This window comes from Laccaria bicolor, genomic scaffold (genome assembly GCF_000143565.1).
Source record: "Laccaria bicolor S238N-H82 LACBIscaffold_11 genomic scaffold, whole genome shotgun sequence".
In the NCBI taxonomy this organism is placed as follows: Eukaryota; Fungi; Basidiomycota; class Agaricomycetes; order Agaricales; family Hydnangiaceae; genus Laccaria; species Laccaria bicolor.
Window position 1 is genome coordinate 891,876 of NW_001889882.1, and position 27,646 is coordinate 919,521.

The following is a 27,646-nucleotide window of genomic DNA, read 5'->3' on the forward strand; positions in this document are numbered from 1 at the left end:
CTTTATCAATTAAATTCATTGTGGACTATGTATACATTATAGCGTATGTGAAAATCGAGAGCGTCAGAGTCAAAAGTCAGGATAGCATCATGCAGCTTGAGCCGACTTGGAAGGGTTTACCATAGGAGCCCCTGGCGGTAACGTTGCTCTCGTCCAATCCGGGAGGATACTTTTAGTCCTTTGGGGACTTTCCATTGTGACGTCCATACTATCCTCATCATTGCGATTGACATCATTTTCGTCCCATTTCTCGCGGGCAACCTCCACTCCTCCTGTTTTAAGCGACCCAGCCAATGAGCCTCCAACCCATGCCAGGGTTGACGGTGAAAATGCAGGCGCTTTCCCAGCATTAGCGCTTGCTCTATCTGAAGTAGGAGGCGGCGGAGATGGGTTATTCAATATCGCAAAATACGGGACAAGAGGTCGCAGAGATGCGTATTTATCGTACTGTGGTGGAGCAGGTCTGTTATGCCTGTTAGTTTCCCGTGTCTGCGCCAAAGGCGGTGCGATAGAATGAAGAAGTTCGGCGTGAAGGCGGGGTATGAAACCGGGTAGCATAGCCGTTCCTCCTGTGACAAGTATTGACGAGGCCAATGTTTTGCGAAGATCAACAGGAACCTGCAAGGATAAAAAGTGTTACTTGACGTTGAAGTTGTATGAGGTGGCATACCTTAAGCAGCGCGTTCAATATCGTCTCCGCCAGACTACCTTCGTCCACGTCGCCACCTTCAAAAAGAACTTCAGCTGCGCGTTCACGTATCCAACCGGGAATAATCAACGTTCCACGACCCGTGCCAGTTTGTTGAGAGGGGGGAGGTTCCACCCGCATATGGAGGTCAGTCGCAGTTGAATGTCTTTTGTACATTGTAGCGAGCGCCTGTAAATGGCTCTCTCCACTAGATTTATTCATTGGACGTGTGTGAGAAGAAGGTATAATGGAAAATTCGGAAGAATCCCCATGAGATGACACAACGCTGTCGAAGCCTGAATGGGAAAAGTCGGACTCGGAGTGAGCTGCGTCGCTAATTGGCGCATCCATCTCGGATCCGAAATCCTCTGAGGGTGTTTCCCTGCCCGATGTTTCATTGGCGCCCTTCAAGATATCACCAACAAAGCAGCAGCGCGTTTTAATTTCCTCGACCACCTTAGCCGTCAGGACATCCTGCGGAACGCGGGTCGAACGATTTGCCGCGGGAATGTTGACAGCAGCGCTCAGAGATGTGGGCGGGGGGAGATATGTTCCAAACATGAGAAGAAGAGCACGAAGATGTGAAGTCAGACGGGAGCCGGCAAGGGGGGTTGTCTGCAGCTGAGGAAATAGAGGCCTTGCAGCGAATATCTATGCTTCTTCGATTTAGGCTGAGAAACGGTGCAGAGAGTACAAAAACGCACGGGTAGAGCGACAGACTCGAGATGGCCACAGTCAAGCACCAAACCTGTTATTCGTCCTATGGCAAGGAGAGACAGAAGATGACTTGACGCGAAAGACACGGACGGAACCTGACTGACTTATCGGCTAGTAATATCGAACTTCAAAAGTCTTTCGTACCTGGTTCTCAAAGAGCAGTCGAGCGATGGTATCCTTGATGTACAAAGGCAACAATGGGTGTTCTACCAGAATCACTTTCCGTGCTTTTGGGTCTGTGAGCAACGAGCTTTATGGAGGTATCAGCGACTGGAATGTAGGAGACCGGAAAAAACGCACTCGTGAAAAACAGACCGAAGGGAAGTTTGAAGCCGAATTTCCAGTATCCTGTCCTCCTCCGCTCTTTCGACAGGATCCGCGGCGCGTCCGAGGTTCCATAAAGGTGAACCGTTCGCTCCTCCAGGATGGAAAACACTGCGAGGTTTACCTTCCCCACTAAATCCTACTTTCCAAATTATAGAACCAGGGTCAATGACGACTCTGTCCTCCACGCCATATAGCGAGTGTCGTCTTGTCGTTGTGTAATGTGGCGACGCTTGAACAATCCCCGCCCCTGCAATGCGCGAGGTTGCTGGCGTCGTCGGGTTGAAGGTGGTCTTGCCTCTGGGTGTTGCAGGACTTCCGGACATGATCGAGCTAAGGAAACATTGTCACGCATTCGGCATCAATTCACAACGAGTACAAATTTCACTATTCGCGAGTCCATAAGTATCTATTTTACGTATAAATAGGATGTCAAGCTGCTCTCTAATGTCAGCGCGCAGTCGAGAACCGGGTCGCAAAGATCATGATCGCAAATGCCCAATGTTCGAATTGTTCCTTCGACATAAATAACAACGCCTGCGAAAGAACGGCTTTGATAATCTGGGCTTGCATTCCCTAATTTTGAAGATAGATAAGTCGCCGACGCCGCAGAACTATGCTTTGACATACCTGGTACCACCCAACGAAGCCCTCACGTTTCCAAACACGAGCCAAAATATCAAGGGCACCAACATGCTTGGAGTGTTCATGGTGATAGCTATCTGGATGTTGCTCCTCGTCCCCAGCATCCGCCGTGCGGGCTTGAATCCGCACTTTTGCCATAATGTAAGGATACGTAACCTACAACTCGGCGAGTTCTGAGCGAAATTTTCGGTGATTACAAAAAAACAACTCACAACGGTCGCCAGAGTTTTGCTCAAGGCACCGACGAGGAAAGACAACCAAGGGGACAATTTTCCATTTCCACCTGGCCGTGCAAGAAGCACCAAGCTTTTTACTCGCTCGAACATCCCGTATGTGATCGCAGGGTTTACCGTCAGCACCAGTCCAGGTTTAATTCCAAGCCACAAGCCGGTGACGCCCTCCTCCCTGATAATCTCCCGAGCTACACTTAAAAAGGAATCATCTGTTGGCTCGGTCGCATCACCGTCCAGTTTATCGGATCGGCCAATTTGTTGTCGTGTAGCAATAACAGAGACAGGGATGGTGAATATTTGGGCAAGCCCTCCAGCAACAGCACCCAGCAGCAGCTCAGCTGCAGTCGACAGAGGAGGTAACTTGGACCCTGGAGCTAGCTTTGAGGTCAAACGTTTGATGTAAGAAGTCCTGACGAAGGAGTAGAAAAAGAAATAAGCATATTCTGAGGTCGGAGGTTGATTAGCGTAGAATTCAACGAATCAAGAACAACATACGCATTGAGAATGTGTTGAGCATCGTCGCGCCAAAACCTCGATAGAGCCCCATGATACCCTCCTTGTGGAATATCCGTAATATCACGGACAGCATCGATAGGTTGCCCTTCCCCTTGCCTTTCGCGTCGGCAGGTAGAGCTTGTATCCTTGTTTTGGCACTTCAGGTATGGTCAAAACCTTTACGTTCAAGTATTCAAATGCGAGACGTACACATCTAGGGGGTAAACAACTCTGCTTTTGGGTAAGCTAGGGCGACAGGAGGTAGATATATACTCACGCAGTGCTGAAGCAACCTCCAAGGGCACCAGCCAAAGCTGCTCCAAATGGCGTCAAGTGCTGGACGGGTTTTGACTGGGCAGGCATCGAGGGGTGAACGACCGGGTTACAAGAGTGGATGGTTAAGAGGGCCGGGTAACGGCCATCGTTGGAGCCGGAGATTTTGACTTTCAGTCAATTTCGATAGTGCTGTTTGGGCCAGTTTGGCGCTAAGCAGTCCTCTTCTGCCATGTTTGTGCAAAACCCCAACTTTCCCGATAATCTTGACATCCGCCCCTCTATCCTGAACGGTGTTGTTCGACAAGGCAAAGATAGCGAGCGCGTCTTTGGGGTAGAAGCTCAAGAGGATGCAATTCGTCTCTACGGGATCGCTGGAAGAGTATGGTAGATAAATCTCCGAAAAGGGCACTTCATATTGCACCTTTGATATCATCGCTTGCAGGGAGGCGGCGTACGCGTTGTCTGCGTATGTTTCTCCACCCTCGGACTGGAACTTTGAACCCCCTTTTGTTTCGGACGCAGCAAGGATTCACTCTCTAACGATGATCGAACTGGGATCTGGTTCTGGGTTGGTTGCTTCGGGTATCATCAAGACACTCGAACCTCGAGATCTTTTCATCGCTACCGATCTTCCTGAGGTCTGTAAAAAATATTGCCTGCGTGCCATATTCACGGACTTCAACTTTGGCATAGGTTTGCCCGCTACTCTATCAGAATATCTGTTCGGTAACCGATGGTAATGGCGTGGGGGTCATACGACCGCTTTCTTGGGGAAATGTTGAGCACGTCAACGCGCTCAAAACAGAGTTTTTCTCGGATTCGGCACGGGGCGGACCCACGCATATTATTTGTAGTGATCTGGTAGGCGTCGATATCGGATAACCCAGTTTTATTGATCACTCAAATTCATCTAGGTCTATTTCCCAGAACTCCTTGCCCCACTGCTTCGAACCCTTTTAAGCCTTTCCTCCCTTCGACCTTGCACAGGTAATGCGATGGAAATTATTTTTTCCTATAAAATCAGAAGCCTCGCAAAGGAATCCCTTTTTTGGTCTGCGCTGGGTCTTTGGTTCAAATTTGAACCTGTCATTGTCATGAGGGACGGGGAGGAGTGGCGACGCTTCGGCTCAGATTCCGAGGACCCAACATTCATCTTCGTTGCTTCTCGCCGCGCCAATTCCTACACTTGGCTAGTACCTGATGACGACAATGACCTTTTACACGGCGTCGGAGCGCATGGAACAGCTTCTCGCAAAGGGGATGAGACATTCGAGTCTCTTTTACTGATGTCGCTGGATGAGGGGGAAGTTTTCCCATAAGGGATGCTAATACAGGGTGAACGAAATATACCCTCTTTCATTGTGCATCGGAAATGTGCCTATGAAGTCATAGAGCCCTGGCATAACAAAAAGGGTATCAAATACAATTAGTTGGTATAATAATAAAGGAGTGAACGACAAAATGATGGGTAGGTAGGTACAAATGTGGTCCTAAAAGATAAGAGGGTAGAGCTACAACGAGTAAAAGAGTGGTACTGAACCGCGCCCAGGCGTGGACAAGCTGCATCGATAGCAATAGGTTACATGGAAAGCACTGGTTAGCGATGTCAAAAGAAAAGTGATGTGAGTTCATATATGGATAAATGAGTTGAGAGCCAGAGGAGCATGAAACTCGTCATTTCGTCGTGGAGTAGGATCATAAGCGGGAGGGGAGTAAGCATGAGGCCGGGGGCCTTTTGCATACATGGTGGCGATTTCCACCTGTTCCGAAAGGAGGACGGAGGCCTCTGAAGTGTAATTGGCGGCCTCGAATGGGCATAGGACAACGGCGTACTGGTCAAGCAGAGTCAGCAACACAAATAACCTTGTCGCCAACGAGCAGACTCACAGAGATACTGAAATGGCCCATTTCTGATGTGGGTCTCAGGTCCTTCGCCAATCTGATTTCCCCCTCGAGATGCCGAGTGAGAGAATCGCTTCTGGCGTTAGAGGAGGGCCACCAAATAGCGGTACCCACGTCTTCTACCGTTTCGTTCCAGGCAACGTCCCTCCTTGACGAAGAAGACTTGTTGTAAAACCTGACTCGACGTCGTAGACATACGACGATGGAACTTGGCGCGGAGAGAACATCAAGGACTGGTGATTCAGACCCTTCTAATGTCATATAACAGGGTATCACGCTCCCTCTTGTATAACATGTTGGCTGAGCGATCGACATCTGGAAACGAGTTGGCAAAACAGTCTGTTTTATCACAGCAATTAAACTCACGGTACACCTCGCTTCGACTCTTCGACTCTTGAACATGACGCCGCGAACTGGTACTGTCCGGAGGGTTTTCCAGCCTTCTGGGTCTGTACTTGGACCTGGAAGTGGAAGGGCGTCTCGATATACAAGCTGGCGAAGAAGTGAGGGAGCATCAGGCCTCGTGCTGGGGACATAACCGAAGGCGGTCTTGATACTATAAAAATTATCAATATGACGAGGAAGGGACCATCAGAAACCTGGCATAACTGACATGTTGTCGGCGCGGAGCTTGCCTCTTGAAACTACCACCGATAAATCATACTGAACGCTAACCTTCGTGTGGCGCTCCAGGAAAGTCTCTGGGAGGCGATAGGAACGTATATCTCCGGCTCCTGTAGGAATATTGACAGCTCTTGGGAGGGAGATGGACAAAGGCCATAAGCAATGCCCGAGAAGCTTGGAGCTTGACGCTCCATCTGAGGGTGAAGGTACTCTGGGAGTGTCAGGGGACTTTGACCAGATGGGGAGTGTCTGGCTAAGGAATACGAAAGAATCCTCTATGTTCGCGCCAGTGATGATGCGACCAGTAACCTAGGGTATCCGTACCGGTGAGTCTCAAGGCATTAAAGAATGATAATGAATCTCACGGTGGCGCTGATACTTTGTATCGAATCACCCTTTTCAGCGAAAAGTTCTAGTTGGCCAGTGATGTTTTCCTTTTCAAAGAATGTGGGTAGCGACCTGGAAGACTTGGCGCTGCTTTGGACCTTGAGGGTTATCCAAGGTTTGCTCTTCCCATCCGATAGTTGAAAAATGTGCTCTGTGGCGTCGCGGCGAACGGCAACTGGCTGGATGAGACTGTTCCGACGGGTGTAAGGCGGGAGCTCAGAACCAGACAGTGGTACCGGACCAGGTCTGGTGGAGAATCGCTGATATCTAGGAGGGGACAACACGTCCATAGAGGAATGGGGGCGAATCGCAGCATTGGAGGGAGGCTATATACTGGGACTTTGACCAGTAGCAACCGAGTAACAACAAGCTATTGGCCTATTGTGGGTGTCAAGAGGTGTCAAGGGATGAAATGGAGGGGGACCAGTATTGACAGTTTTGGATAATTGTTTATTGAAGATGATTAGAGGTGATTCGCAGAGCTCCTAGGGACAAACGATGTCGTAAATGCGGTAAGGAACAGCCTGAGATGTGCAGGGATTTACCACGGAGAACAAGAGGATCACCAGATTCTGATTTGATTGCAATCTATCGGCACGTGCTCGATGCTACCTCCCTACAATAGCGTGTACCAGCGCAATACCAGCGCGTTTAGAGCGTGTACCGGACACTGATCATGACCACTCACAATTGTAAACTCTACTCATCTCACCACACTTACCATTCCTCGGGTTTACCCTCGCCAAAGTTGGAAATTCCCCCACCGGCGATTAGCAGCGGTAGCAGTGCATTCAACAGCGCTTCCTCCGTCACGGCACCTCGAGTCGACCTGAACAAAAGCTCACTGCTTCCATTCCATCGTGGAATTTTCAAAGTCAATCAATTGAAGGGTAATCTACGCTGGGCTGGGCCGCGTGTAAGAATCACGTAGTGCGTCACGACATGTTCGAATTCTGTGAGTCAAGTTAGTGCTGTAAACTGTATCATTTGTTCAGTCTATGATACCACCGAAGCCCCTTGACTCTAACGTAACGCGGGTACAATAAGACATGAAAGTACTCACAAGTAGCATCAACGTAGCATCTGAGTTACTGAGCAGCATGTGCTTGGGAGTTGTGATTCGTGAAAGCCGCAAAACGCGTCAGCACGAAGAATATTGATCAGATACAAGAGTGAATGCGACTCGGGGCAATGATATACACCATGGCTGAACTAGCGCTGAACCGCTAGAGTAACATAGATGGGTGGGTCTGGTTGTTCGAATGATGATTAGAATTTACAGAATGTCGGACCGCCCGCTGACCAGGCCACGAGCCTCAGTGCTACAAGCCTGAACGCTCCCTCGGAAAACGCCGCTGATGCCCTCACGTGCGGCCATAGCTGAACGTGACGTAGTGAAGGGTCCGTCGCGTTAATGTATCATGTCGCGTCTCGTTTCCGAGCCTCTTGTAATTATCACACTGCTCGCAAACATTCAGTTCCACATATATGAAGAGTCATTGAATGCATTAGACACATATAACACATCATGCATCATGCTTAAGTTGGGTGCTGGACTTGTTACTTGCTAGTTTTGTGGTTATTGGTTGTTGATTGGTTGATGCTTAGCTTGACTTTGTAAGTTCTTCTTTATACCTTTCACTATCCATTTGTATTAGAACAATGTAAAGTTATTCCTCGTGGAATCCGTTACCGTCGCCACAAAATGCGTATCATAAAGCGTATACAGCGCTAAGTTCTAACATTCTATTTGGTAACTGTTTGGTGGTGTTGATTCCGTCACTCCGTGTCATTTATAGAAAAAATTGAGGTATCTTTCACAACAGTCGTTTGAAATTTGAAAGTATCCCTGTTTTCGAAATTCATGGCATTTTTTTTTGAGATGTAGGTTGTCGCGACAAAAAATCTACGTAAGTTGCTGTGTAGACTTGTGTAGAGCGGAGTCTCTGATGAGCTGACGGGCTTTGCCGAATGATGCGGTGATCGTTCCCAGGCTACCAGCCTCAAGGCTAGTAGCCGACTCTTCGGGGGGTCAGACGGTCCCAGAATTTAATATGCTGGTATCTCTCACGTGCCGGACAAAGTCGGACATCAGCTTGCTAGCTTGAGTACGTCTGCTTTCACCTAACATCTACTCCACGCCCCACGGACCAAGGCTGACGGCTACCAGATGTATCGAGCAATCCCTGTCTCGAGACAGGTCGCGTCGACTTCTGGTCGGGGAGCTGTGCGCGTTATTCGACGGGTGAGCCTAGCTCTCTTTTTTTACTAATTTTCCTGCTAATTCTATCTCAGCGTCTTGCCACGGAATCATCGCCATTACCAAAAAAGAAAAGGGGAATTGTTCGGAAGGTGTTTTGGACAACCACAGCCCTCGCCGGGACCTTCTACGTCGGCAGCGCGTTTATTGGATTTAATAATCAGACCTACTATGACTTCTTCTCCGACAACGTCCCTCTAGGTCAATCTATGCTGGAGTTTGCCGAGAGCCATGGATGGGATACACTCACGGTTGACGACGTCGTCGAAGGTGGCAAAACCGCGGTAATTTCAACCCAGCGTTTCATCACCGATACAATCAACCGTACTCCCAGCTCACACGACGTTGTCGAGTCTGCGAAAATTGCGGCGGAGAAGAAGGCTAGTGAGGCGAAGGCTGCAACATTCAAAGTCATCAGGGAAACAAAGGCAAAGGTCGAACCTGTCATCGGTCATGTCAAGGAGGAAATTCGTGACGAGGTAACTAAATTGTCCCACAAGGCTGAAGACCTCAAAGCATCTCGGGGAGACCAGCTTGCCGGCGAAATGGCTGAACTTGTGCGGAGGGCTGAATTTGCCATTGCAGGCAAACCTTACTCCCCGGACAGCACGACGCCTATACCCTCGCCGACAGACGTCACTCCTTCCACACCATCTCCACCTTCAAAAGAAGTTGATATCACCGTTTATAGTGCTCCCCTCCCACTCGGTTTCGAACCCCCTCCTGGCTTTTCTCGCCCTTCACCCCCCAAAGCGGAAAAAACGAAAGGTCCGGAGTCAAAGCCGGAGTCGGAGGATGTTGCTGCCGTCACCCTTCCGCTCGTTGCATCTGCCATATCCTCGCTGAGTGCATCGGAGCCCATCATCACGCATCTCGCGGGAACCATCGACAACCTCGCTTCCTACCTTGAATCTAATCCCAAGGCTGCATCGAAAGCCGCAGACGTTCTTGAGTCAGCCAAAGGTGATCTTGCCGCCCTCGTCGAAAGAATCGAGAAAGTGAAAGAAGAGGAACGTTCTTCTCTCGAGGCAAAGCTCGACGAGCAAACTAGGGATTATACTCAAAGACTTCTTGAGCTGGAGATGGAGGCACAAGACAAGCTTGATGGTCAGGAAGAAGGTTTCAGGAGATTCTTTGAGGAGGAGAGGGTGAAGTTCATTCAGGCGTACCGCGAAAAGTTGAATCACGAACTCAGGACTCAAACTGAGCTCATCAATGAACGGTACGTCTCAGTTACGTTTACTTCGCTTCCTCTAACCTGACATTTGACAGGCTGAAAGAAGAGGTTATCGCTCAAGGCATCGAACTCCAGCGACGCTGGATTCGTGAGATCAAGGTTCGCGTAGAGCAGGAGCGAGGCGGCCGTCTCGCCAAACTGGACGAACTATCTGCCCAAATAAAACGTCTCGAAAACATCGCTCTTGACAACTCGACATATCTGGACGAGAACATTCGCATTCACGCTCTGTGGTCTGCTCTCCGTGCATTGAATTCCTCCGCAATCTCATCACCCGTTCGAAAACCATTTCGTGAAGAGCTTAGGGTTCTTCGACACATGTCGGCCGCGCGAGAGGATCCCGTCGTTACCGTGATTCTGGAGAGTTTGGAGGGCACTGATATACCTGACATCGGCGTGGAGCCATTTGCCGATCTGGCATCCTGGTTTGCGAGCGAGGTAGCTCCCAAGGTATCTCAGGTCGCTCTTGTACCCGATGAGAATGCAGGCGTTCTCTCTTACCTTGCCAGTCGTGCTCTTTCCAGCTTGCGGTTCAAGAGGAATGGGCTCGTAGAAGGAGATGATGTTCTCAGCGTTTTGGCAAGAGCGGAGTATTACCTGAATGAGAAGGATCTGGATACTGCAACGAGAGAACTTAATCAGCTAAAGGGCCCCGCAAAAACACTGTTGCACGATTGGCTAGAGGCTGCACGGCGAAGATTAGAGGTGCAGCAAGCCCTAGACGTAAGTGCTTCCCATCAGAACAGCGTCTGGTGATGAATCGATTAACTGTTCATCATAGGTCATTCAAACTCAGGCAACCTTGGCCTCATTGCTTGTTGTTTAGACCATCACATTCCCGAATAGATTATGAGAAACCAGAAACCTCATCAAACACACTGTAAGAAATATAGAGAGACAGGTATAAACTGATAAGCATCGTTAGAAGTAGCTTGGCTGATTGCCCATTGGCATATTATTGTTTGACATTGGGGGTGGGGATACTCCTCCTTGCATGCCATTCGGGGGATATGGTGAAGCACCTCTGTCGCCGGCATTTGGAGGGTATGGCGATGCAGCTCCTCCCCGCATGTCGTTTTGCGGGTATGTTCCTCCTTGTTGAGAGAATGGCGGGGCAGGTCCTCCCTGCATCCCATTCTGAGCAAAAGGCGGGGCAGGTCCACCTTGGGCAAATTGTGCGGGAGACGGTGGTACTCCTTGCATGTTGGTCTGAGCAAAACCTGGCGTCCCTTGCGGCGGAAAAGGAGGGGCTGGTCCTTGCTGCATATTATCCTGCGGATACGGTTGCGGTGTGGGCTGCGATGGCAAAGAAGAACCTCCCATTGCGCATTCACAGATAACCTGTGCCCGCCTTACAACCGTCTTCAAATGATATTCATATCGCGTTTCATGGAAAAGGAATAAGAGAGCTTACTTGAATGTTTTCATCTGGCTGCCCCGGAACTGAAGCAGGTCCCCTTGAAACCTTAACCAGGCCAGGGAAAATCGTGGCTCCAACTCGATCTAACTCGCCTCTTTCACTCTTCAAACATCGTTTGACAAGTTCGATCTGCCGCGGATATAGCGTACTTCCTAGTTCTGGAACAAAGGCGCGATAGAATGCATCACTGGAGCTGGATCCCGAGCCATGCAACATGCGAGAGAAGGCGTATGCAGAGTCGAGAATAGATACGCCGCCCGAAGCTGGTATTCTGGCGTTGAGGAGCTTCATCAATTCCGGTATCTGCTCATACAGAACACTGAGGGACATGTCCGGCGTACACGATTCAACAGCGGCAGAAAAGGTCTGGCGGCGCCAAACACAAGCAACAGTAGGGTCACCTTGAAAGGACGCACAATTAGGAAATATAGTGATCGCAAGGACTAAACTCACGGGCGAATATGTGCTCGTGGATTCGAGTTAGCTGAACGTTCGCCTCGCTCGAGTTGGTAACGATGAGGCAATTGATAATTCCTTCTGAGATCGTTTCAGCCATCGCATGCCGCAGGTAACACTGGACCTGCATCGGCGTCGTTTCCACCTGGGTCACCTCCAACCCGTTGACAACATCATTTAGAATAGAGGCACAGATTTCTTGGAGTGGGGCTGGAGGTGCTCGGACGACATCTGCGGCCCATCGATTAATCAATTTATCGAGCTGGGATGCGGCGTTCTAGGACATACAGCGTAAAATCAGTCGCCTCTTGCAATCCAACTGGTAAATACCTTGATTGAGAAATCGTCAACGGTATTGCCTCCTTGACCCCGAGTTGAAGGGCCTGGATTTCCTTCAAGAAGTGTGATCCGTGCACGCAATTGTGCAACCTGCCGTTCTTGCTCTTCTAATTGTAATCTTTGCTGCTCTACCTTTTCGTGGGCAATTCGCTAAAGGACGGAACTAACAGCGTCAGATCTGGAGACTGAAAGTTCGCGTATGAACGAACGAAATTGGTCAAGGCGTAGCGATATTGATCGCCTGAGACGACATCGTTTTGCTGCGCTTGAGCCTGTTGTTGCTGAGCCTGATAAGATGGCGACTGCTGGTATGCCATGCCAGCGACGATGGGAAGACGAGAAGATACGTAAAGTGCCTTGAGGCGGTCATAATCACTTGCGGTCAGATCATTGATGGTGCCCAGATTGAGTAACAGGCGGGCCGCGTTGTTTGTCTTTATTTCGTGTGCTTATGTAACACAGTTATGCACAATTGCCTCATGACGTCGTTGGCGTCTGAGACAATACGTCACCCCTATTCCTTGATATTTAATCCCGCAAAACCTGAATCGATGCTTCTTTAAAAAACACAATGACTACACCAGGAGATTGTACCTGCCAAACCAATTGCGCGTGAGTAGTCTCTACCACACAGTACTAGCTCTCTTAGTCTTCTCTGTCCAGCTCTTGTGGCCCTGCGGGCGTTGGCTGCACATGCGAAAAGGACCACTGCAATTGCGCAGACTGTCCTAAGAAGGCCCATACCGCTCAGGTACTTTAAACCACATTCATCTTCTATGCCCTTGGTTGATCTGTTTGTTGCTCAAGTGCCATTGCCAAACTGGAGCGGGAGACAGTTGCGGGTGCTTGACAAGCAACAAGCCTTGCAACTGCTCGTAGATGAAATGTTGGATGTTAATCACTTACAAATGTATTGTAACCGCAATGTAAAATAGCGAACGCTTGCAGATGTTGGTCTTGATTATGCGTAGAACGGCAGAGAATGATTTATGATCTCGAAATACTCTGATATGCAAGGCTAGCACTCTCGTACTCTGTTAGAAATATCTTTTCCTGCTCGTGAACCATATACCTAGAATAATGGAGTGAGACAAGAAGCCGTCCTGAATGGAACAGCACCTACAAAAGCAACTCGCTAACATAATCCCGCACCAAGTGAACCGACTCCGCATCTAGAGAGGAGCTAGCTATCATATTGGGAAGACTCACTGCGCATGTCAACGTTGACCATGATACCAAGAGCGAAACAAGAAGACGTACCAAGCATCCTCAGCAAATGCTCCGCCCCATATATCTGACTCATTTCCTTTTCCTGGCCCGCAACAACCTTCGGACCAGTCCAATATTGTTTCCGGATCTCAGCGTATTGGGGCCTTTCAAAACGGTAAAGAAGGTTGGCGCCAAGGGCACGGTCAAAGTAGCATTGAAGGCCTGAGAGAATCGTTGGAAGGACAAGCCCTGGTTCACGGATGCTAGTGACCATAGTCATTCGCGAAGACGGAAGAAGAGAAGGTTATAAAATACTGCGGAGGCTTTGTCTTGAGTACGTGATCCGAAAAACTTGTTAGAATTTCTGCGACGGTTGGGCTGCGTGGGAGTGATACAAGCTGAAAGATATGATAAGATGAGGAAGGGAACATGAGGGGCATTGAGGACCTGATTGTTTTTCGTCACCGCTTCCCAGTCGTCAACTAGTTTGACCTTGAGGATTTCTGGGACATTGAACCGTATATCAGGCTTTCTGCTGCTCTCGTCCTGTTGGAACAGACGAGGAGCTCAGGGAAATCGAAAGCATCTGACATATAGGAACGTACCTCCTCCCTGGCCCTCTTCGTCCCTCGAGTCCCGTCTTTCCTCGCCCCAGCTCGAGTACTTGCTCCGTCCTTTATCGAGCCGCCGGCAACGCTTTTATTCTGTACCTTTGCTGATGTAGAACCGCTCTGAGCACTAGGCGCATTGCTTGCCTGCAGTTGCTTTTGCAACGCGATATTTGTCTCGTTTAGCTTGAGGAGACGGTGACCAGGGACCCATTCGTCCCACCTAGCGATGGATGCAAGGATACATTAGTCGTTGGATTTTTGAAAATGACATGATTGCCGATCCCTCTCTCTCTCTCTTTCGCACTCTCAACATCTCAAGCTACAAGGACGGCATCGAGAGAACAGAGAAACAGGTCCAATTTGAACGAAAACAGAACTTTTCGGGACCCACGTTTGTTTCCATCCCTTGTAATGCACGAAATAATGAGGGCCCATGACGCCGGTGAGTGTGGTCGTTTCGTCAAAAACTGTTGTCTTAAGGACCTTGGCTTCATAAACGAGGGGTCCATGGTAGCAGAGAACCCTTTCATTGACGACAAAAGTCAAAGGGGCTGACGCGCCTGGTGTTGACATGTTGATGCTCAAGGTTGAATCCAGTTCTGCAGACGAGATCTAGTATAGGAACGATAGCAGTCTAAAGCAGGTAAGACCGAAGATAGACGAATGGCGAACTTGAGAAAAGTGATCTCTATTTGTTCGAAACAAACAGAATGTAGCTACTACCGAACACACAAACTTCCCATACCCAGGTCAGAATTGCTGTCAACAGGTTTATCATAGCCAGCAAAAGGATCTCTGACGCTCCCTGTCTTCGTTCGCCAAAGTTGGGTGTACAACGCCTTGACCTTCTGTAGTTCAGCGTCAACAGCCGCCGTTTTGCTTGCAAGGGCTAGGAAGGTCGCATGTTGCGCTTGAAGGGTAGCCACAATGCCTGTTTCGACAAGAGTCAAATCAAAGGCAAGCTGATAGAAGTCAAGGTATCCAAACCAACCTTGCGGTGTTTGAGCTTGATTCGCAGACGACGTAAGTTTCCTTTCAATTTGCTATCACGAGTAACGTTCAGGCGGGTAGTAGTAAGTGGAAAAAGGTCGCACCTCGATGGTTGTCTTGTACCAAGTCAGCCTCTCCCGCATTTGATTAGTGACGCGAGTGAAGAATCTAAAAACTTTAGTAAATATAGAAAACGTCAGACCTCAGAATCTCGTGCTCACTCGAGGGGATACCGAGCGTGGTCCTTCAAATAGCTTGTGCCGCTTTGTGGATTCCTAAACCCATCGATAATGCGTATTGCGATTATGGTGTCTTCCACTGCTTGATCCACCTTGGCTTTCAGATCTTGAGTGTGGTGCAAGTCGTTCCGTATCGTCGTTGCAATATTTATGAGATCCTAACAAGCCTTTGGTTTTTGACACACGAAAGAAGATTGAATGTGAAGCACCTTGTGTATGGTGCGAATTTGTTCTTGTCCTTTTGTAGGTTCCTCACCTAACTTGCGTTGATGCAGGTCTTTACTTATCTGAACCCGACCTTGGATATGAGTTCTGAACAGAGATCAGACAAGATGTAAATAATCACAGCCGCGCATACCTACTCGATGCTTTCCAATATTTGCTTCACATTTTCAGGAAGGTCATTGAATTTAGTCGATTTCGTGAAGAGAGGTCCAGTGGGTTGCAGAGTATTTTGGGGGCTGGAACGTTGGTAAATATCACTGACAAATGGTTGTCAAGTTTTTGACTTACACAAACCTGATGTGCAAAGAAGTGAATAAAGAGGAAACAAAATATTTTAAGAAGCGTACTGTTGTTGTTGCTGCTGCTGCTGGAGCTGAGTTTTATTTCCAAATAACGGATTGCCGCTTGTTGAGCCGAAGCCTCCACCAAATGCACCACTTTGTTGAGTGGGCTGAGCCTGAAGGGCATTTGTGGTTCCTCCTCCAAAAAGCCCTCCTTGCTGCTGTTGTCCCGATGTATTTCCGCCAAACCCACCGAACACATTCTGTTGAGGCTGTTGTGTAGTCGTCGAGCCAAATAGACCTCCTCCCGTTGCACCCTGTTGCTGTTGTTGCTGAGTGGACTGGCCGAACAAGCCTCCTGCAGATTGTTGTTGCTGAGGTTGAGGATTCTGACCGAACAAACCTCCTGCAGATTGTTGTTGTTGAGGTTGAGGATTCTGACCGAACAAACCACCGGCAGGTTGCTGTTGAGATGACTGGCCAAACAGACTCCCAGAAGGCTGCTGTTGCTGAGAAGGTTGGCCGAATAAACCTCCCGAAGGCTGCTGTTGCTGCGAGGACTGGCCAAATAAACCCCCAGAAGGCTGCTGCTGCTGCTGCGAAGGCTGGCCGAATAGACCCCCAGTCTGCTGTTGGGGTTGCTGCTGCTGGGAAGGTTGTCCAAACAGGCCTCCGCCTCCGGCTGCCGGTTGAGGATTTTGCTGATTCTGCGCAAACGATCCGAAGGCCGATGGTTGTTGTTGGCCTTGCCCTAGGGGTGGTGCATTTCCGAGTCCAAAGGTTGAGGTTGAAGGCTGCTGTTGCTGTTGAGGCTGTGGATTCCCAAAGATGGAACCGCCTGCTGGTTTAGAGGCGAAAGCAGAAGACCTATAGTACTCTTTAGAAAAATTAAAACGACTTTTTGTGAAAAGACGACCCACGTTGTTGCAAAGGCCATGGTTGTGAACTGAGAACAATGTTATTTACGTCTTTGAGCAATACGGACCGAGTCCTAATTTAGAAATCCTCACAAAGGTTGCCTCAGAGTCAGAAGCTCGCCAATTCGTTCAGAGTTTCTTATTTTCTGACAAGTGATAAGAGTGCTATCAAGTCCTATCTCCGTCATCTGGCTGGCGCCAGGTACAAAAAGCCACTCGAACGCCACAGGATTTCCGCGATCGTCTCATCGTGTCATTTGCTCAACCGTTTGCTCTTCCTCACGCAATTTTTGTCGACAAAATCAACCAGTCAGCAATTTACCATCTCAGTGATCTCACGCTAGGCTCCCCAGGACACCATCATAGCAAGCGGCGAGCAAGCCAGGACACGTGGGACTAGTTCGAACCTGAACTCTAGACCATAGACGCGCAATTTGACTCGACCCCACATTTCTCTCCAGTTCCTCTCTACTCTCTCTCCCTTGCTCTTCCTGTCGATCCTTTTTACTCTCTCTAATCTAATACAATATGGCCCCAGCCGTCGTCCATCCCGCGACGGTTACTTTCATCGACGAACAACCCCACAGAGCGGTCAACGTCGATGCTTCTGCGTATTATGGTGGAAGCGAGGCACATACGCGTTCTCGAACTTACAGCCACGTAAGGACTTCCTTTTCAATACGCCTGTAACTCACGACGCCGTCAAGTCCTACCTTCATGGTTACAACCCCAAAAAATTGCCGGCTTTCCAAGAAGACTGGCATCTACGGCCACGTCGTATGTCCCATGATGAGAAGAGTGTTACAGCCCCACGTCGCTTCCTCATAGATGTCGAGGAGACTATCCGTGTGGTGCTCGAACAGGAAGACACAGATGGTGACTTCCAGATAAGCGTTACAGATGCTGGGCCAAAGATGATGGCCCTTGGGACAGCAACTAGCAATGGCTTCAAGACCTTCGATATTAGAGTTGGTGGCTTCTGCATCGCCTTTGCTTGCTTTTGCTAATGTTCCATAGGGTACTTATATGCTATCAAACCTATTGCAAGAGCTGGCCCTCGCCCGCGATCATAACAGGAAGCGCATTGTCCTCGACGAGGCGCGTCTGACAGAAAATCCTGTGGACCGTCTATCTCGTATGATCAAGCATTCGTTTTGGCACTCCTTGACTAGGCGCATCGATGGCGAAGGTCTCGAAATTATTACCGCCGATCCCAAGAATCGAACGGGACGCGTAAATCCAAGAATATATGTGCCACATGGCGAGCCAGCTATGGCTGAATACTATCGCCAAGTCGCAAAGGACAAGCCTCATATGAACCTCGACGTCCAGGTTCTGCCAGAGAAGCCCGACGATCCCTTGTTCGTAAAAAGCCTGAACTCGAAGCCTGGAATTCTGGCTTTGGCTATGAATGAAGTGGATGACGGAAAAGGAGGGAAGACACTGAAGGGCATCCCGTTCATTGTTCCAGGTGCTCGTTTTAATGAGGTTCGCATCAAGTTCCTATGCAGTTATTCATCATCAAGTGCTCATATCTTGATTAGCTCTACAACTGGGATTCTTACTTCATCGCTCTTGGACTTCTCGTCGACGGCCAAGTAAGCATGGCCAAGGGCATGGTGGAGCACTTCATTTTCGAGATCAAACACTATGGCAAGATCCTGAACGGAAGTCGTAGCTACTACCTCTGCAGGACCCAGCCTCCCTTCCTGACGGATATGGCACTTCAAATTTACAACCAACTTGACCGTTCAGATCTTTCCTCGAACCGCGAGTGGCTGAAGCGTGCTATCCAAGCTGCCATCAAAGAGTACCACACCATCTGGGTAGCGGAACCTCGCATGGACCCAAAGACTGGTTTGTCCCGCTACCGACCGGACGGTTTGGGCATCCCTCCGGAAACCGAGGCTACTCATTTCACGCACATTCTTGAACCATACGCCGCTAAACATGGCCTCTCCGTTTTAGAATTTAGCGAAAAGTACAACGATGGCGTTTTAAAAGAGCCAGGCCTTGATGAATACTTTTTGCATGACCGATCAGTCCGGGAGTCTGGTCACGACACGACTTACAGGTTCGAAAAGCGCTGCGCTAACCTGGGAACCATCGACCTCCAATGCTTGCTCTACAAGTACGAGGTGGATATAGGCACTGCCATTCGTGAGGTCTTTGACGATGAACTGGAATTGGATGAAGACTTCCCACTGGCCCCGTTCCCGCCTTCGGTCAAGTCTTACGCGAATCCTCATCGAGAGCGGTCAAGGTCCAGGCCGCAAACAAGTGATGAGTGGTTCGAGAGGGCAGAATTTAGGAAGCAGATAATTGACAAGTATCTATGGAATGAGAACAAGGGCCTCTACTTTGACTACGACACTGTCGCTGAGCAGCAGATCTTGTACGAGAGTGTGACCGCGTTCTGGGCACTGTGGGCAGGATGTGCGAGTGAAGAACAGTGCTGGAAACTTGTGTATGTTCTCTTATCTGTTTCCGACATTGACCTGATCATTCAATATTCTGCTCTTAGGACTCGATCGTTAAAGAAGTTTGAAGTTTTAGGAGGGCTAGTGTCGGGGACGGAGGAATCGCGCGGTAAGATCTCCCTTGACCGTCCCAATCGACAATGGGATTACCCATATGCCTGGTAGGTCTCTCATAGTAGTTTCTGCGAAGTGCCTCTGATTGGCAATGAAATAGGCCTCCACATCAGATTATGACCTGGGTAGGATTAGAGCGTTATGGTTACTTGGACGAGGCTCAGCGTTTGGCTTATCGATTCCTCTACATGTTCGTGTTATCATTATTCTTGCCTACTACGGCTGATCTATCACCCTGTCAACAGGATGACCACCGCATTCGTTGACTTTAATGGAGTTGTGCCAGAGAAGGTAAGTGTCTGTGAATGATTGGTGATTTCAACCCTTATCGCATAAACATAGTTTGATGCAGTCAAGCTCTCTCATCTCGTGGACGCCGAGTACGGTAACCAAGGCATCGACTTTAAGATGGTGCCACGTGAGGGTTTCGGGTGGATGAATTGTTAGTTGTTCTCTTATTCTTCTGCGGAATATACAACTGATAACCTGTCCTGCAGCTGCCTATCAAGTCGGTCTCTCGTTTTTGACTAGTCACATGCGCCGAGCAGTGGCTGCTTGCACGAGTCCCGAGGTCTTCTTTGGTGCCGGCGTTAGTGGAATCAGCGGAGAGACTGCTCAGTCCACGACAAATCTGCCACCGACGGACCCTCTCTTCCTTGCAATGGAGACTTTAAACCTTTCTTAATAGGCATAAACTTTGACCAATACCTTACATCCCCTCAATTAATCATCAGCATTGAAACCAAGTTTCCACTCTCGTTCCCCTCATAGTACTTTTCCTAGATGCAAATAAATAGTTCGTAGCTCTGACGGGTTCCAATGTCATTCAAATTACAAACAAATAATAAGCAATCCGTAGTTTGTGAAGTTTTTGAATCTCTCCTTCCTCCGTTTGGATTAGTCCCCACCCCTGCTCCTTTTGTTATGCCTGATGCTCCCGACGGCATTGGCGGCGTTGCTCGTCCCTCTTGTTAACCTGTTCACGCGCAAATCGTGCCAACCTGTGCAAGAATCTCGTCCTACCTTGAATTTCGAATTGCGACATCTTCACGCAGTCGCTTCAAACTCTTCTCGTATCATCTTTGCGGACGTATCTCCGGACAAGCTACAGGCTGTTCAGGGTTATTCGAACGGCTCATATCCAATTCGCACGCGACCGATAACAACTCATCGACCATCGTCATTCTCCGCATTTGCTCGAGCCCGCACACGCGCTTTGCGGTTTGGAGAGAACGAATGGCTAGACTGGGAGGAAGAGGAGGTTCTCGGACCTGACGTGGAGAGTCGCGAAGTTCTCCTGCACCTCGCGAAGATGACGAATAACGCGTATGTGGATCCAGATGATCCTGCTTGGTACGATTTGAATGAGGGTTGGAATACTGTTCGTGGCTCTCCGACATTTTACCTGAACATGTAGTTTTTAACGTCACTTCCCCAGTCCTACCCGTTTGGATGGGAGCCCGATGCCGATGGGTTTCGTGGACATGTATTTGCGACTGCGGATAACAGCACAGTAGTTCTCTCCATCAAAGGAACGTCTGCGAGTGTTTTCGGAGGGGCAGGACCGACCGCCAAAAAGGACAAGTTGAACGATAATCTATTATTTAGCTGCTGCTGTGCGCGGATAGACTGGACATGGACCACAGTTTGTGGGTGCTATCGTGGAGGATGGAAATGCGACCAGAATTGCTTGGAACGCTCACTTATTGAAGACAGCTTGTTTTATCCACTTGGTACAGTGGGTTGGATCCTCCTAGCTCACAACTCGCTTCTGACATTCTCTACCTCAGGACCTGTTTAATAATATTTCATATATGTAGTAGGTACCTCTTCACTCGATGTTCGCCACTTGCTCAGGTTGTCTTTACATCAGTCCAGAATCCAACATATGGATTATTGGTCACTCTCTTGGGGGAGCTCTGGCGAGCCTTCTTGGCGCAACTTTTGGCGCACCCATTGTAACATTTGAATCTCCTGGAGACAGACTTGCATCAACACGCTTGCATCTTCCGTCGCCTGTGAGTTTTTTTTTTTCGAGTCCGATTTTTGCGTATTTGACCTTAACCTTCCAGCCGTCGACCCACCACATCACACATGTTTACCACACAGCTGATCCTATCGCAATGGGAACCTGTAACGGAGTGCTATCTTCTTGTGCGTTGGGCGGATACGCTATGGAAACACGGTTCGTTTCCTTCCCCCCCATCAGGTTTATGAGCTACCTCAACCCAGTCCTGTCAGATGTCACCTTGGAAAATCAATCGTATATGACACAGTCACCAATGCGTCGTGGGTGGTCGATATACGCACTCACGGAATTGTTAGTGTCATAGAGAGGCTCTTGTCGGATCCTTGGCCTGCCAGCGTGGAGGTTGGCAGAGAGGTCCCAGAAGCCACGGTCGAGCTCGACTGTTTGGTGAGCCTCGATTACGTTCAAGTTCTCCATGCACCCATCTTATTTTTTGGCTTAGGAGTGTTTTAGTTGGGATTTTGGCAACTATCCAAAAACATGACGGGTGGTGCTAGCGTTGTCTTGATTCCTTTGTCGTCTTTAGATTAATGGGCTTATTGATATGATATTCTTGAAGAACTTTGAAGAATGGGTAAACAGAACGGCAGTTCTTTCGTTGGCTACAACACCAGGACGATAACGAATAATGATTGTCATTTGATCAATGATCATGAACGTGATAGTGATACTTCCATGTAACTTTCATGCTTATCCCCATCACGATTGCTCATTCTTCATCTGAGCCAAAACTACCGCCGGGCCTAGCGAAGATATCACACGATGAGATTGTCCTCGTCGAACTCCAAGGCACCCTCGAGGTTGAGTCTAACCATCCTAAAGAAAGAAATGGCAAACTAGTGGGGACATTGAACATTGATGAAATCACGGTATTCATAGAATCACCGTCTTTCTCTTACGTCGCTCCAGAGCTGACTGGACCCTCAGAACAAACCTACTCTCCTCATCGGCCACCACCTTCTAGAAGGGAAGATCGTTTCGCTCCCAAAACCTCTCGCAATACTCCATCGCAGCTCCGTGCGGAGCTCCGTTGATGTCGACTCAGAAGACGATGTGATGGATGGAGGTCTCGACTTTGAGGAGAAAGAAGAACAGCGTAGCCCAGCCTGGTCTGTGGTGGCAGTTGTCAAAAAGAAGATAATTTTCTCCAAACGGCCGATGCCTGTGAATATCAGTTGAGAAAGCTCCAAAGACAAGCGTTTCAAGGCGAGAGGACAGTGCCAGTATTATGCGTATGCAAAAGTTTCTTCATAGCATTTTCACCTACACATTTATCGGTACAAATACTCCTTAATATACAAGTACAAGTTGGTCGCTTCGGAAATAATGGCGAAGACGGAAACGGAAGGAAAGATTCAGAGAGAGAGAGAACAATTAATCTCAATAGCGGCTTGCAAAATGGCCTAGAAACATATAAGTATATCAACAATCTACATGAGCATTGTTAATGACGAGCGAACGTACGTGATGGTTTCTTTGTCACGCCATATCACAAAGGGAGATGCGTTTCAAAAGAATGACGATCTGGAGGTGGCCGAGATTGGAACGCGACAAGAGAGATGAGAGTTGGAAGTAAGATCTGAAAATGTGAACAAATAGTACAACGATGAGACTGCAACGACCCAGGAGAGAAAGGTCCACGCTATATACAGTGGAATGTCATAACGAGTTGTCCTGGTCGCAATATGTTGTGGAAATACACCTCACAGACGGTTGCGGGTATCATGCTGCGAAGGAAGGACAGTTGGGAGAGCGGTTAGGGTAGGGAAACGAGTGGACGGATAAAGATAAGCCTAGGGCAAAAATTCAATTAAAGCCATCGAAATGGCCTTTGAGAATCCGCTCTCCCATAGGAGAAGGTGCTCGACGAGGCTTGGCACCCTCAGCGACGGTAGCCGAACGACGAGGCTTTGAGGTGAAGGGAGCGCCTCTGGTCGTAGGGCTTACAGCTGTATTAGGAGGAGGGCTCGGGGGAGAATTGGAGTCAAATTGCGGCTATCGGAATGTAACGATGAATTCTGATTTTGTCTCATGATTGGGGCAGATGAGACTTACCTTGGTGAAGGCGGAACTGCTCAATGAGAGCCTTCGCAAAAGACCTGTACCTCGTTCCTGGTGAGAGTCAGGGAGCGTGGTTTGCGGTTGAGAGAAGCGATTTGCTACTGTCGCACTGGCTCGACGCGCGTGCGCGGCGACAGGTATCTCCTTTTCCGTTTCTTCGTCTGCTGATGAAATGCAAGTAAATTTCACATCAAGGATCATATAGGCGAGATAACAGGTACCTTCAAACACGGGGGCGGTTCCAAACTTGCGTTTGAAAGGGAAAGTCGCTGAAGATGGAGTCTTGGTAGGGGACTGGGCGAGAAAATAGGAAAGAATGGGAGAGCTTGAAGGCGAAGTCTGGGGAATAGAGATCCGCTGGGAACCTAAAGAGCCAGAGGGCGGTGTGGAGAGATCGAAGGTAGAGCTAGCCGAACCTGAGGACGAAGAAGAAACTGAGACTGAACGTGCTCTGGCCCGTGAAGAAGAGATTGGAATTGGGTCAGAGTGCTGAACGTTGTTTGAAGTGTTATCAGGGTTTGAAGCCATTTAACGAGAAAAATGAAACAGATTACTGAGATGATGGGATAAAGAAAGGAAGGAAGATCAATTCCATTCCTTGCTTTATATATCGTCACTGTCGTAAGTATTTCGAATCAAGTCACGTGGCCAGTATCCGTATTAACCTCGGCCAGCCTGCGGAGCCGCATACTGCCATAACCCCATGATCTGGGGAAGTCTAAATATAGCAACAACAACTCTCATGTCTCACCCATATCGCAAGAATATATTTTGAGCTACTAAGGTATCGCCGTAAGAGTGTACACGAAATTAGAGATACAGTGCGGTAACGACGGAGAAAACCAATGAAAAGGACTGACTATACCATTACTAAATGACTCCCAAATTGTTTGAAATGCATGAATGAGCGTGATGAGACGGGGTTTGATGGGCGTGGGTTTGAGTTCGTCAAGACTGTCCCTTAAAAGGACATCGAGGTATAAAGTCTTATGAAAGAGTGATAAGAAAAAAAAACAAGGAACCTATCCCAAGAACGCAAGCTCAGTCATTCGCCTTGATTCTTCGTCCTCGATGTTACAAGTCTCCAGCAAGATGTTGCCACGATTGTACATGATGGGCGCCACAGCCCGGCGCTGGATCGTTGGCGAAGTTGGACTGGTCAATGGTGGAGACCGAGAGCGATTGAGGAAGCTCGGCGAACGTGGACTGACCGGCACTGGTGAACGTGGACTGGTTGGCACCGGTGACCGGGAGCGGTCCACTGTCGGCGAGGGAGGAAGGTGGGACGTGTTGTACCCCTTCAAGCCGTTGACATTAATTTCGAGGTTTGCCTTTCTCGTTAAAGTGCCGACGACCGACCGACGCATGCTGGAAAGCGATGACGAAACTGACCGTTTTGACACCGACGCCTTGTCAGAATTGTCAATTTCTACCGCAGTGCGCTTGAAAGGGTTCAGAGACTTTCGACGGTCTGGCTTGACGTCCGTGGGGTCGGTCAAGCCTCTTCGCTGTGTCCGTGGTGAAGAGACGGGCACCTCTTCTTCCGCCTTTTCTTCCATTATCGTTTCCGCAACAAACCCATTGGAAAAGGTCTCTTCAACTGGGCTCTCAATGATGACCGGAATATTATGACCCTGGTCAACCGTCTTCACTTGCAGATTGCCAAATTTTCCATTCTCCATGCTTCCCATAGACTCCGACGTCGTAGAATTCGTCGTATGCGAAGTGCCATCTAGCGATGGAGTCATAAGCGAAGAAACGGACTCTTCCAATGGGAAAGAATCAATCCGGACGTGACAACTTGGTGTCTCATTGGGCAACGAGTCTGAATGCGTTGTTAATATCGCCGGCGGCGTGAGAGAAAGAGCTGGCGTCCGCGGAGTTGGCGAAGCTGTCGTCGCTGGTGTATGAATTGGTCTTAGAGTAGATGCGCCACTCGGGCTGGCAGTTGACTCTACAGAAACTGATGACGATAGAAGCGCGGAAGTAGGAGAGAGATGTGACTTCAAAGAGTCATCTGAAGGTGCAGGAGAAGGAGGCAGCGACGGGTATACATATTCTCCTATTTCCGATGGTACCTCTGGAATAGGTGTAATCAGTGCCAAAGCTTTCAGAGACAATGACATAGATTCAAATAAGGAAATTTGGGAGGAGAGGTCGCTCTCTGCTTCTTTCGATACGTCTGTCGCAGTGGGAGATTCAGCGACAGTGGTTCGGGAAAGCTGAGAATTATCTGAGTCTTTCGATACGTCTACTGCATTGAGGGATTCAAGGACGGGAGTTCCGGAGGGCTGAGAGCTCTCCGATTCTCTCGATACATCGGCCGCATTAGAGGATACAGAGACGGTGGCTTGAGAGGGCTGCGAGCTCTCTGAGTCTCTCGAAACGTCGGCCACACTGCTGGAGACTTCAGGGTAGGCAGCTTGGGAGGGTTGGGAGTCCTCTGACTCTTCCGGAATTCCGGCCGCATTGGGGGCTTCGGCCACAGGTGTGACGGTAGCTGATGTTGGAGCTGTTGCCTCAACGAAGGATGACGATGGGGTTACACCAAACCTGAAGTTCTGTAACCGCTCTCGTTGTGATGACTCCACGTCCTGATTCTTTGCTTCCCATTCTTGTTTGACGAGATCGGCCGCCGACATGACTACGTCAGGATCATCAGACTGCGGTCCAGGCTCCATTCGCTCCAAAAGAACTATGGGGATGCGTTTGTCTTGTTCCCTCTCCTGTTGACTGAGATCCTTGCTGGACTTTAGCGGAGGCAGCAACCCTCGTTCGCGGAGGGCTGCATCGCGTTGTCGTTTAGCATGAGCACTCGTCACGACCGGAACCCGATTGAATGGGCGTTGAGCGGGTGGAGATTTAGACGAAGATGAACGAGATGCAAACTTGCTCGTGAGGAGTCGCACAAGCCGCGATTTTGTGCGTGGGCGTTCAGCCGGATTCTGGCTACGATTAGATGTTGAGAAGAGAACTAGAATTATTTGAGACAAAGCGAGCTCACTCTACTTGTACCTCAGATTCAGTAATTTTGACTGGATTCTGGGTGCTCTTTCCTAGCGCACTGGCGTGGGAAAGCCTATGAGAATGTGTATTCACAGAGAGAGTGGAAGGCGGACCGACCTCGGAGGAGAGCCCATGTCTGTCGCCCTTTTCACGTCCTCGAATTCGTTAGAGATGTCTTGAAATGCAGCGGTATTGAAGCGTTTCGAGCGAAGGATAGTGGCAAAGGGCTGTGATTTGCCAAGTTTGAGAGATGACGCTTTGAGAGAAGGGGGTGGCGAGGGAAGTCCCTTGACACGAAAGGACCTTAAGCTAACTATCTCGTCGCTGAACAAGCGCTGACCAAACGGACGCATGGAGGCAGTGGCCATGCAAACCCCGGTCGCCAGAAAGAGAATGTGACAGGATAGCTGAGGACATGTGAGCACCTCAGATTATAAGGACGCGGAGGTGATGGGCATACCGACAAGGGTCGATCACCACACAGTCACCTGTTTTTCGGAGTCAGCTGTCGAACTTGGCACTCTTTGCTCTACTATAAAGAAGAGAGACTTTCCTTCAACATTCGAAGTAATTTCTCGACCCACCCAATTGGACGAGACCAAGAGTCAACTTACAACCAGTCATTCCAATATAAAGGGGGTCAGGTAAGACCTTCGCGTGCGAATCTTTACGCCAAGCCCTGCACATATCAAATTTCAGCTAGCACGGATCTGGGGAAATGCAGGGGTGCTATGATCGCAAATCAACCCCATGATTATTCCTGGACGCCTGCAGGCAGTACTTAGAGTCCATAAGTACCCAAAGAAGTTGTTGCTCCAAAGTCCTCGTCATCAACAGAACTCAAAGCCTGAACGTTGAACCTTATTCACTCCCGCGCGCAATCTCCACAACGGAGGGTCACGCGTTGAGAAAGAGCTGTGGGCTCACCCTGTCGGATGTGTTCCGAAAATTGAGAGAAAAAAACCTCCCCTGGTTGTTTCATACGGAGACCGGAAGACGGCTCTTTAGAGCAACATTCCATATTTATCAAAAGAATCCATATCTGCCGCAACAGTCCGTCCGAGCCTTACATTTTAGTGAGTGATCATGGTCTTCGGTTATATGAGTGTAAGAATGTAATCTTGGGCGTCTACTTTAGCTATAGGATATATACTAGACTTTAGAGAAAGAGTTAGCATTTTAAAGTCGGCATTTCAAAACGTATACATGCCTTGACGGCTGAAAAATCAAGAAACCGACCTTCATAGACCAAGAAATCGCAAAGCAGAGACGCCAGGGCCCAGGGGACACCATGGATATCATCATATGGCGCAAAATCAAATGATTGACGAGACTGGAATAATGGATTCGAGTTTTCCCCTATTACTTACTTACGATTTGAAAAACTTATGGGCCAAGGCCAAGGCCGCGTGTAACTTTACCAAGTGCCAGTTAAACCTGTAAATTCAAGGTTCTGGAGGTCTAAAAAGGTGAAGAGGATC

The 27,646-nt window shown here is 49.0% G+C and overlaps 14 protein-coding genes across 14 annotated transcripts; 6 read left to right on the plus strand and 8 right to left on the minus strand.

Annotated features, from left to right (window-relative positions):
• Window positions 1-87: 87 nt before the first annotated feature.
• ARP16207 (fungal specific actin related protein) lies at window positions 88-2,055 on the minus strand (the record flags this gene model as incomplete). The annotated part of the gene is made up of 5 exons (XM_001880903.1): window positions 88-618; window positions 671-1,339; window positions 1,393-1,500; window positions 1,550-1,655; window positions 1,706-2,055. The coding sequence occupies 5 exons, from the start codon at window positions 2,053-2,055 to the stop codon at window positions 88-90; spliced, it is 1,764 nt and encodes a 587-aa protein (XP_001880938.1).
• Window positions 2,056-2,121: 66 nt separating this feature from the next.
• Window positions 2,122-3,465, minus strand: LACBIDRAFT_190550 (uncharacterized protein; the record flags this gene model as incomplete). The annotated part of the gene is made up of 6 exons (XM_001880904.1): window positions 2,122-2,305; window positions 2,360-2,530; window positions 2,587-3,050; window positions 3,103-3,260; window positions 3,313-3,333; window positions 3,380-3,465. 6 exons carry the CDS (start codon window positions 3,463-3,465, stop codon window positions 2,180-2,182), a joined length of 1,026 nt encoding a protein of 341 aa, XP_001880939.1. The 3' UTR covers window positions 2,122-2,179.
• A 142-nt stretch (window positions 3,466-3,607) lies between these two features.
• LACBIDRAFT_297208 (uncharacterized protein) lies at window positions 3,608-4,697 on the plus strand (the record flags this gene model as incomplete). The annotated part of the gene is made up of 4 exons (XM_001880677.1): window positions 3,608-3,762; window positions 3,821-4,016; window positions 4,072-4,239; window positions 4,293-4,697. 4 exons carry the CDS (start codon window positions 3,608-3,610, stop codon window positions 4,695-4,697), a joined length of 924 nt encoding a protein of 307 aa, XP_001880712.1.
• Window positions 4,698-4,711: 14 nt separating this feature from the next.
• On the minus strand, window positions 4,712-6,581 carry LACBIDRAFT_294228 (uncharacterized protein; the record flags this gene model as incomplete). The annotated part of the gene is made up of 5 exons (XM_001880905.1): window positions 4,712-5,210; window positions 5,266-5,595; window positions 5,647-5,836; window positions 5,894-6,213; window positions 6,270-6,581. The coding sequence occupies 5 exons, from the start codon at window positions 6,579-6,581 to the stop codon at window positions 5,007-5,009; spliced, it is 1,356 nt and encodes a 451-aa protein (XP_001880940.1). The 3' UTR covers window positions 4,712-5,006.
• Window positions 6,582-8,461: 1,880 nt separating this feature from the next.
• On the plus strand, window positions 8,462-10,649 carry LACBIDRAFT_294229 (uncharacterized protein; the record flags this gene model as incomplete). Its single annotated transcript, XM_001880678.1, has 4 exons — window positions 8,462-8,536; window positions 8,587-9,773; window positions 9,824-10,511; window positions 10,570-10,649. 4 exons carry the CDS (start codon window positions 8,462-8,464, stop codon window positions 10,612-10,614), a joined length of 1,995 nt encoding a protein of 664 aa, XP_001880713.1. The 3' UTR covers window positions 10,615-10,649.
• Window positions 10,613-12,140, minus strand: LACBIDRAFT_294230 (uncharacterized protein). Its single transcript, XM_001880906.1, has 4 exons — window positions 11,953-12,140; window positions 11,662-11,895; window positions 11,203-11,609; window positions 10,613-11,150 (listed from the first exon to the last, which is right to left on the minus strand). The coding sequence occupies exons 2-4, from the start codon at window positions 11,792-11,794 to the stop codon at window positions 10,710-10,712; spliced, it is 981 nt and encodes a 326-aa protein (XP_001880941.1). The 5' UTR covers window positions 11,795-11,895; window positions 11,953-12,140; the 3' UTR covers window positions 10,613-10,709.
• Window positions 12,141-12,574: 434 nt separating this feature from the next.
• LACBIDRAFT_297213 (uncharacterized protein) lies at window positions 12,575-12,882 on the plus strand (the record flags this gene model as incomplete). Its single annotated transcript, XM_001880679.1, has 3 exons — window positions 12,575-12,615; window positions 12,667-12,754; window positions 12,811-12,882. The coding sequence occupies 3 exons, from the start codon at window positions 12,575-12,577 to the stop codon at window positions 12,880-12,882; spliced, it is 201 nt and encodes a 66-aa protein (XP_001880714.1).
• Window positions 12,883-12,990: 108 nt separating this feature from the next.
• On the minus strand, window positions 12,991-14,396 carry LACBIDRAFT_297214 (uncharacterized protein; the record flags this gene model as incomplete). Its single annotated transcript, XM_001880907.1, has 7 exons — window positions 12,991-13,075; window positions 13,127-13,211; window positions 13,264-13,475; window positions 13,528-13,610; window positions 13,660-13,758; window positions 13,818-14,043; window positions 14,215-14,396. The coding sequence occupies 7 exons, from the start codon at window positions 14,394-14,396 to the stop codon at window positions 12,991-12,993; spliced, it is 972 nt and encodes a 323-aa protein (XP_001880942.1).
• A 146-nt stretch (window positions 14,397-14,542) lies between these two features.
• LACBIDRAFT_294231 (uncharacterized protein) lies at window positions 14,543-16,495 on the minus strand (the record flags this gene model as incomplete). The annotated part of the gene is made up of 9 exons (XM_001880908.2): window positions 14,543-14,756; window positions 14,823-14,866; window positions 14,918-14,981; window positions 15,035-15,210; window positions 15,262-15,364; window positions 15,415-15,513; window positions 15,566-15,571; window positions 15,625-16,425; window positions 16,479-16,495. 9 exons carry the CDS (start codon window positions 16,493-16,495, stop codon window positions 14,543-14,545), a joined length of 1,524 nt encoding a protein of 507 aa, XP_001880943.1.
• Window positions 16,496-17,003: 508 nt separating this feature from the next.
• On the plus strand, window positions 17,004-19,754 carry LACBIDRAFT_297216 (alpha,alpha-trehalase-neutral trehalase; the record flags this gene model as incomplete). The annotated part of the gene is made up of 9 exons (XM_001880680.1): window positions 17,004-17,135; window positions 17,183-17,443; window positions 17,493-17,963; window positions 18,020-18,942; window positions 19,000-19,116; window positions 19,170-19,259; window positions 19,315-19,360; window positions 19,412-19,511; window positions 19,567-19,754. The coding sequence occupies 9 exons, from the start codon at window positions 17,004-17,006 to the stop codon at window positions 19,752-19,754; spliced, it is 2,328 nt and encodes a 775-aa protein (XP_001880715.1).
• Window positions 19,755-20,312: 558 nt separating this feature from the next.
• On the plus strand, window positions 20,313-21,473 carry LACBIDRAFT_143750 (uncharacterized protein; the record flags this gene model as incomplete). The annotated part of the gene is made up of 6 exons (XM_001880681.1): window positions 20,313-20,450; window positions 20,508-20,807; window positions 20,860-20,888; window positions 20,943-21,087; window positions 21,142-21,254; window positions 21,311-21,473. Coding segments are annotated over 6 exons (888 nt in total), but the record flags the coding sequence as incomplete, so codon positions are not given.
• Window positions 21,474-21,784: 311 nt separating this feature from the next.
• LACBIDRAFT_297218 (uncharacterized protein) lies at window positions 21,785-22,277 on the plus strand (the record flags this gene model as incomplete). The annotated part of the gene is made up of 2 exons (XM_001880682.1): window positions 21,785-21,967; window positions 22,026-22,277. The coding sequence occupies 2 exons, from the start codon at window positions 21,785-21,787 to the stop codon at window positions 22,275-22,277; spliced, it is 435 nt and encodes a 144-aa protein (XP_001880717.1).
• Window positions 22,278-22,324: 47 nt separating this feature from the next.
• Window positions 22,325-23,676, minus strand: LACBIDRAFT_294233 (uncharacterized protein; the record flags this gene model as incomplete). Its single annotated transcript, XM_001880909.1, has 4 exons — window positions 22,325-22,501; window positions 22,563-23,093; window positions 23,154-23,323; window positions 23,381-23,676. A coding segment is annotated over one exon (150 nt), but the record flags the coding sequence as incomplete, so codon positions are not given.
• A 505-nt stretch (window positions 23,677-24,181) lies between these two features.
• LACBIDRAFT_326979 (uncharacterized protein) lies at window positions 24,182-26,917 on the minus strand (the record flags this gene model as incomplete). Its single annotated transcript, XM_001880910.1, has 7 exons — window positions 24,182-26,108; window positions 26,164-26,238; window positions 26,283-26,392; window positions 26,506-26,572; window positions 26,626-26,653; window positions 26,780-26,844; window positions 26,913-26,917. The coding sequence occupies 7 exons, from the start codon at window positions 26,915-26,917 to the stop codon at window positions 24,182-24,184; spliced, it is 2,277 nt and encodes a 758-aa protein (XP_001880945.1).
• Between the last annotated feature and the right edge of the window lie 729 nt (window positions 26,918-27,646).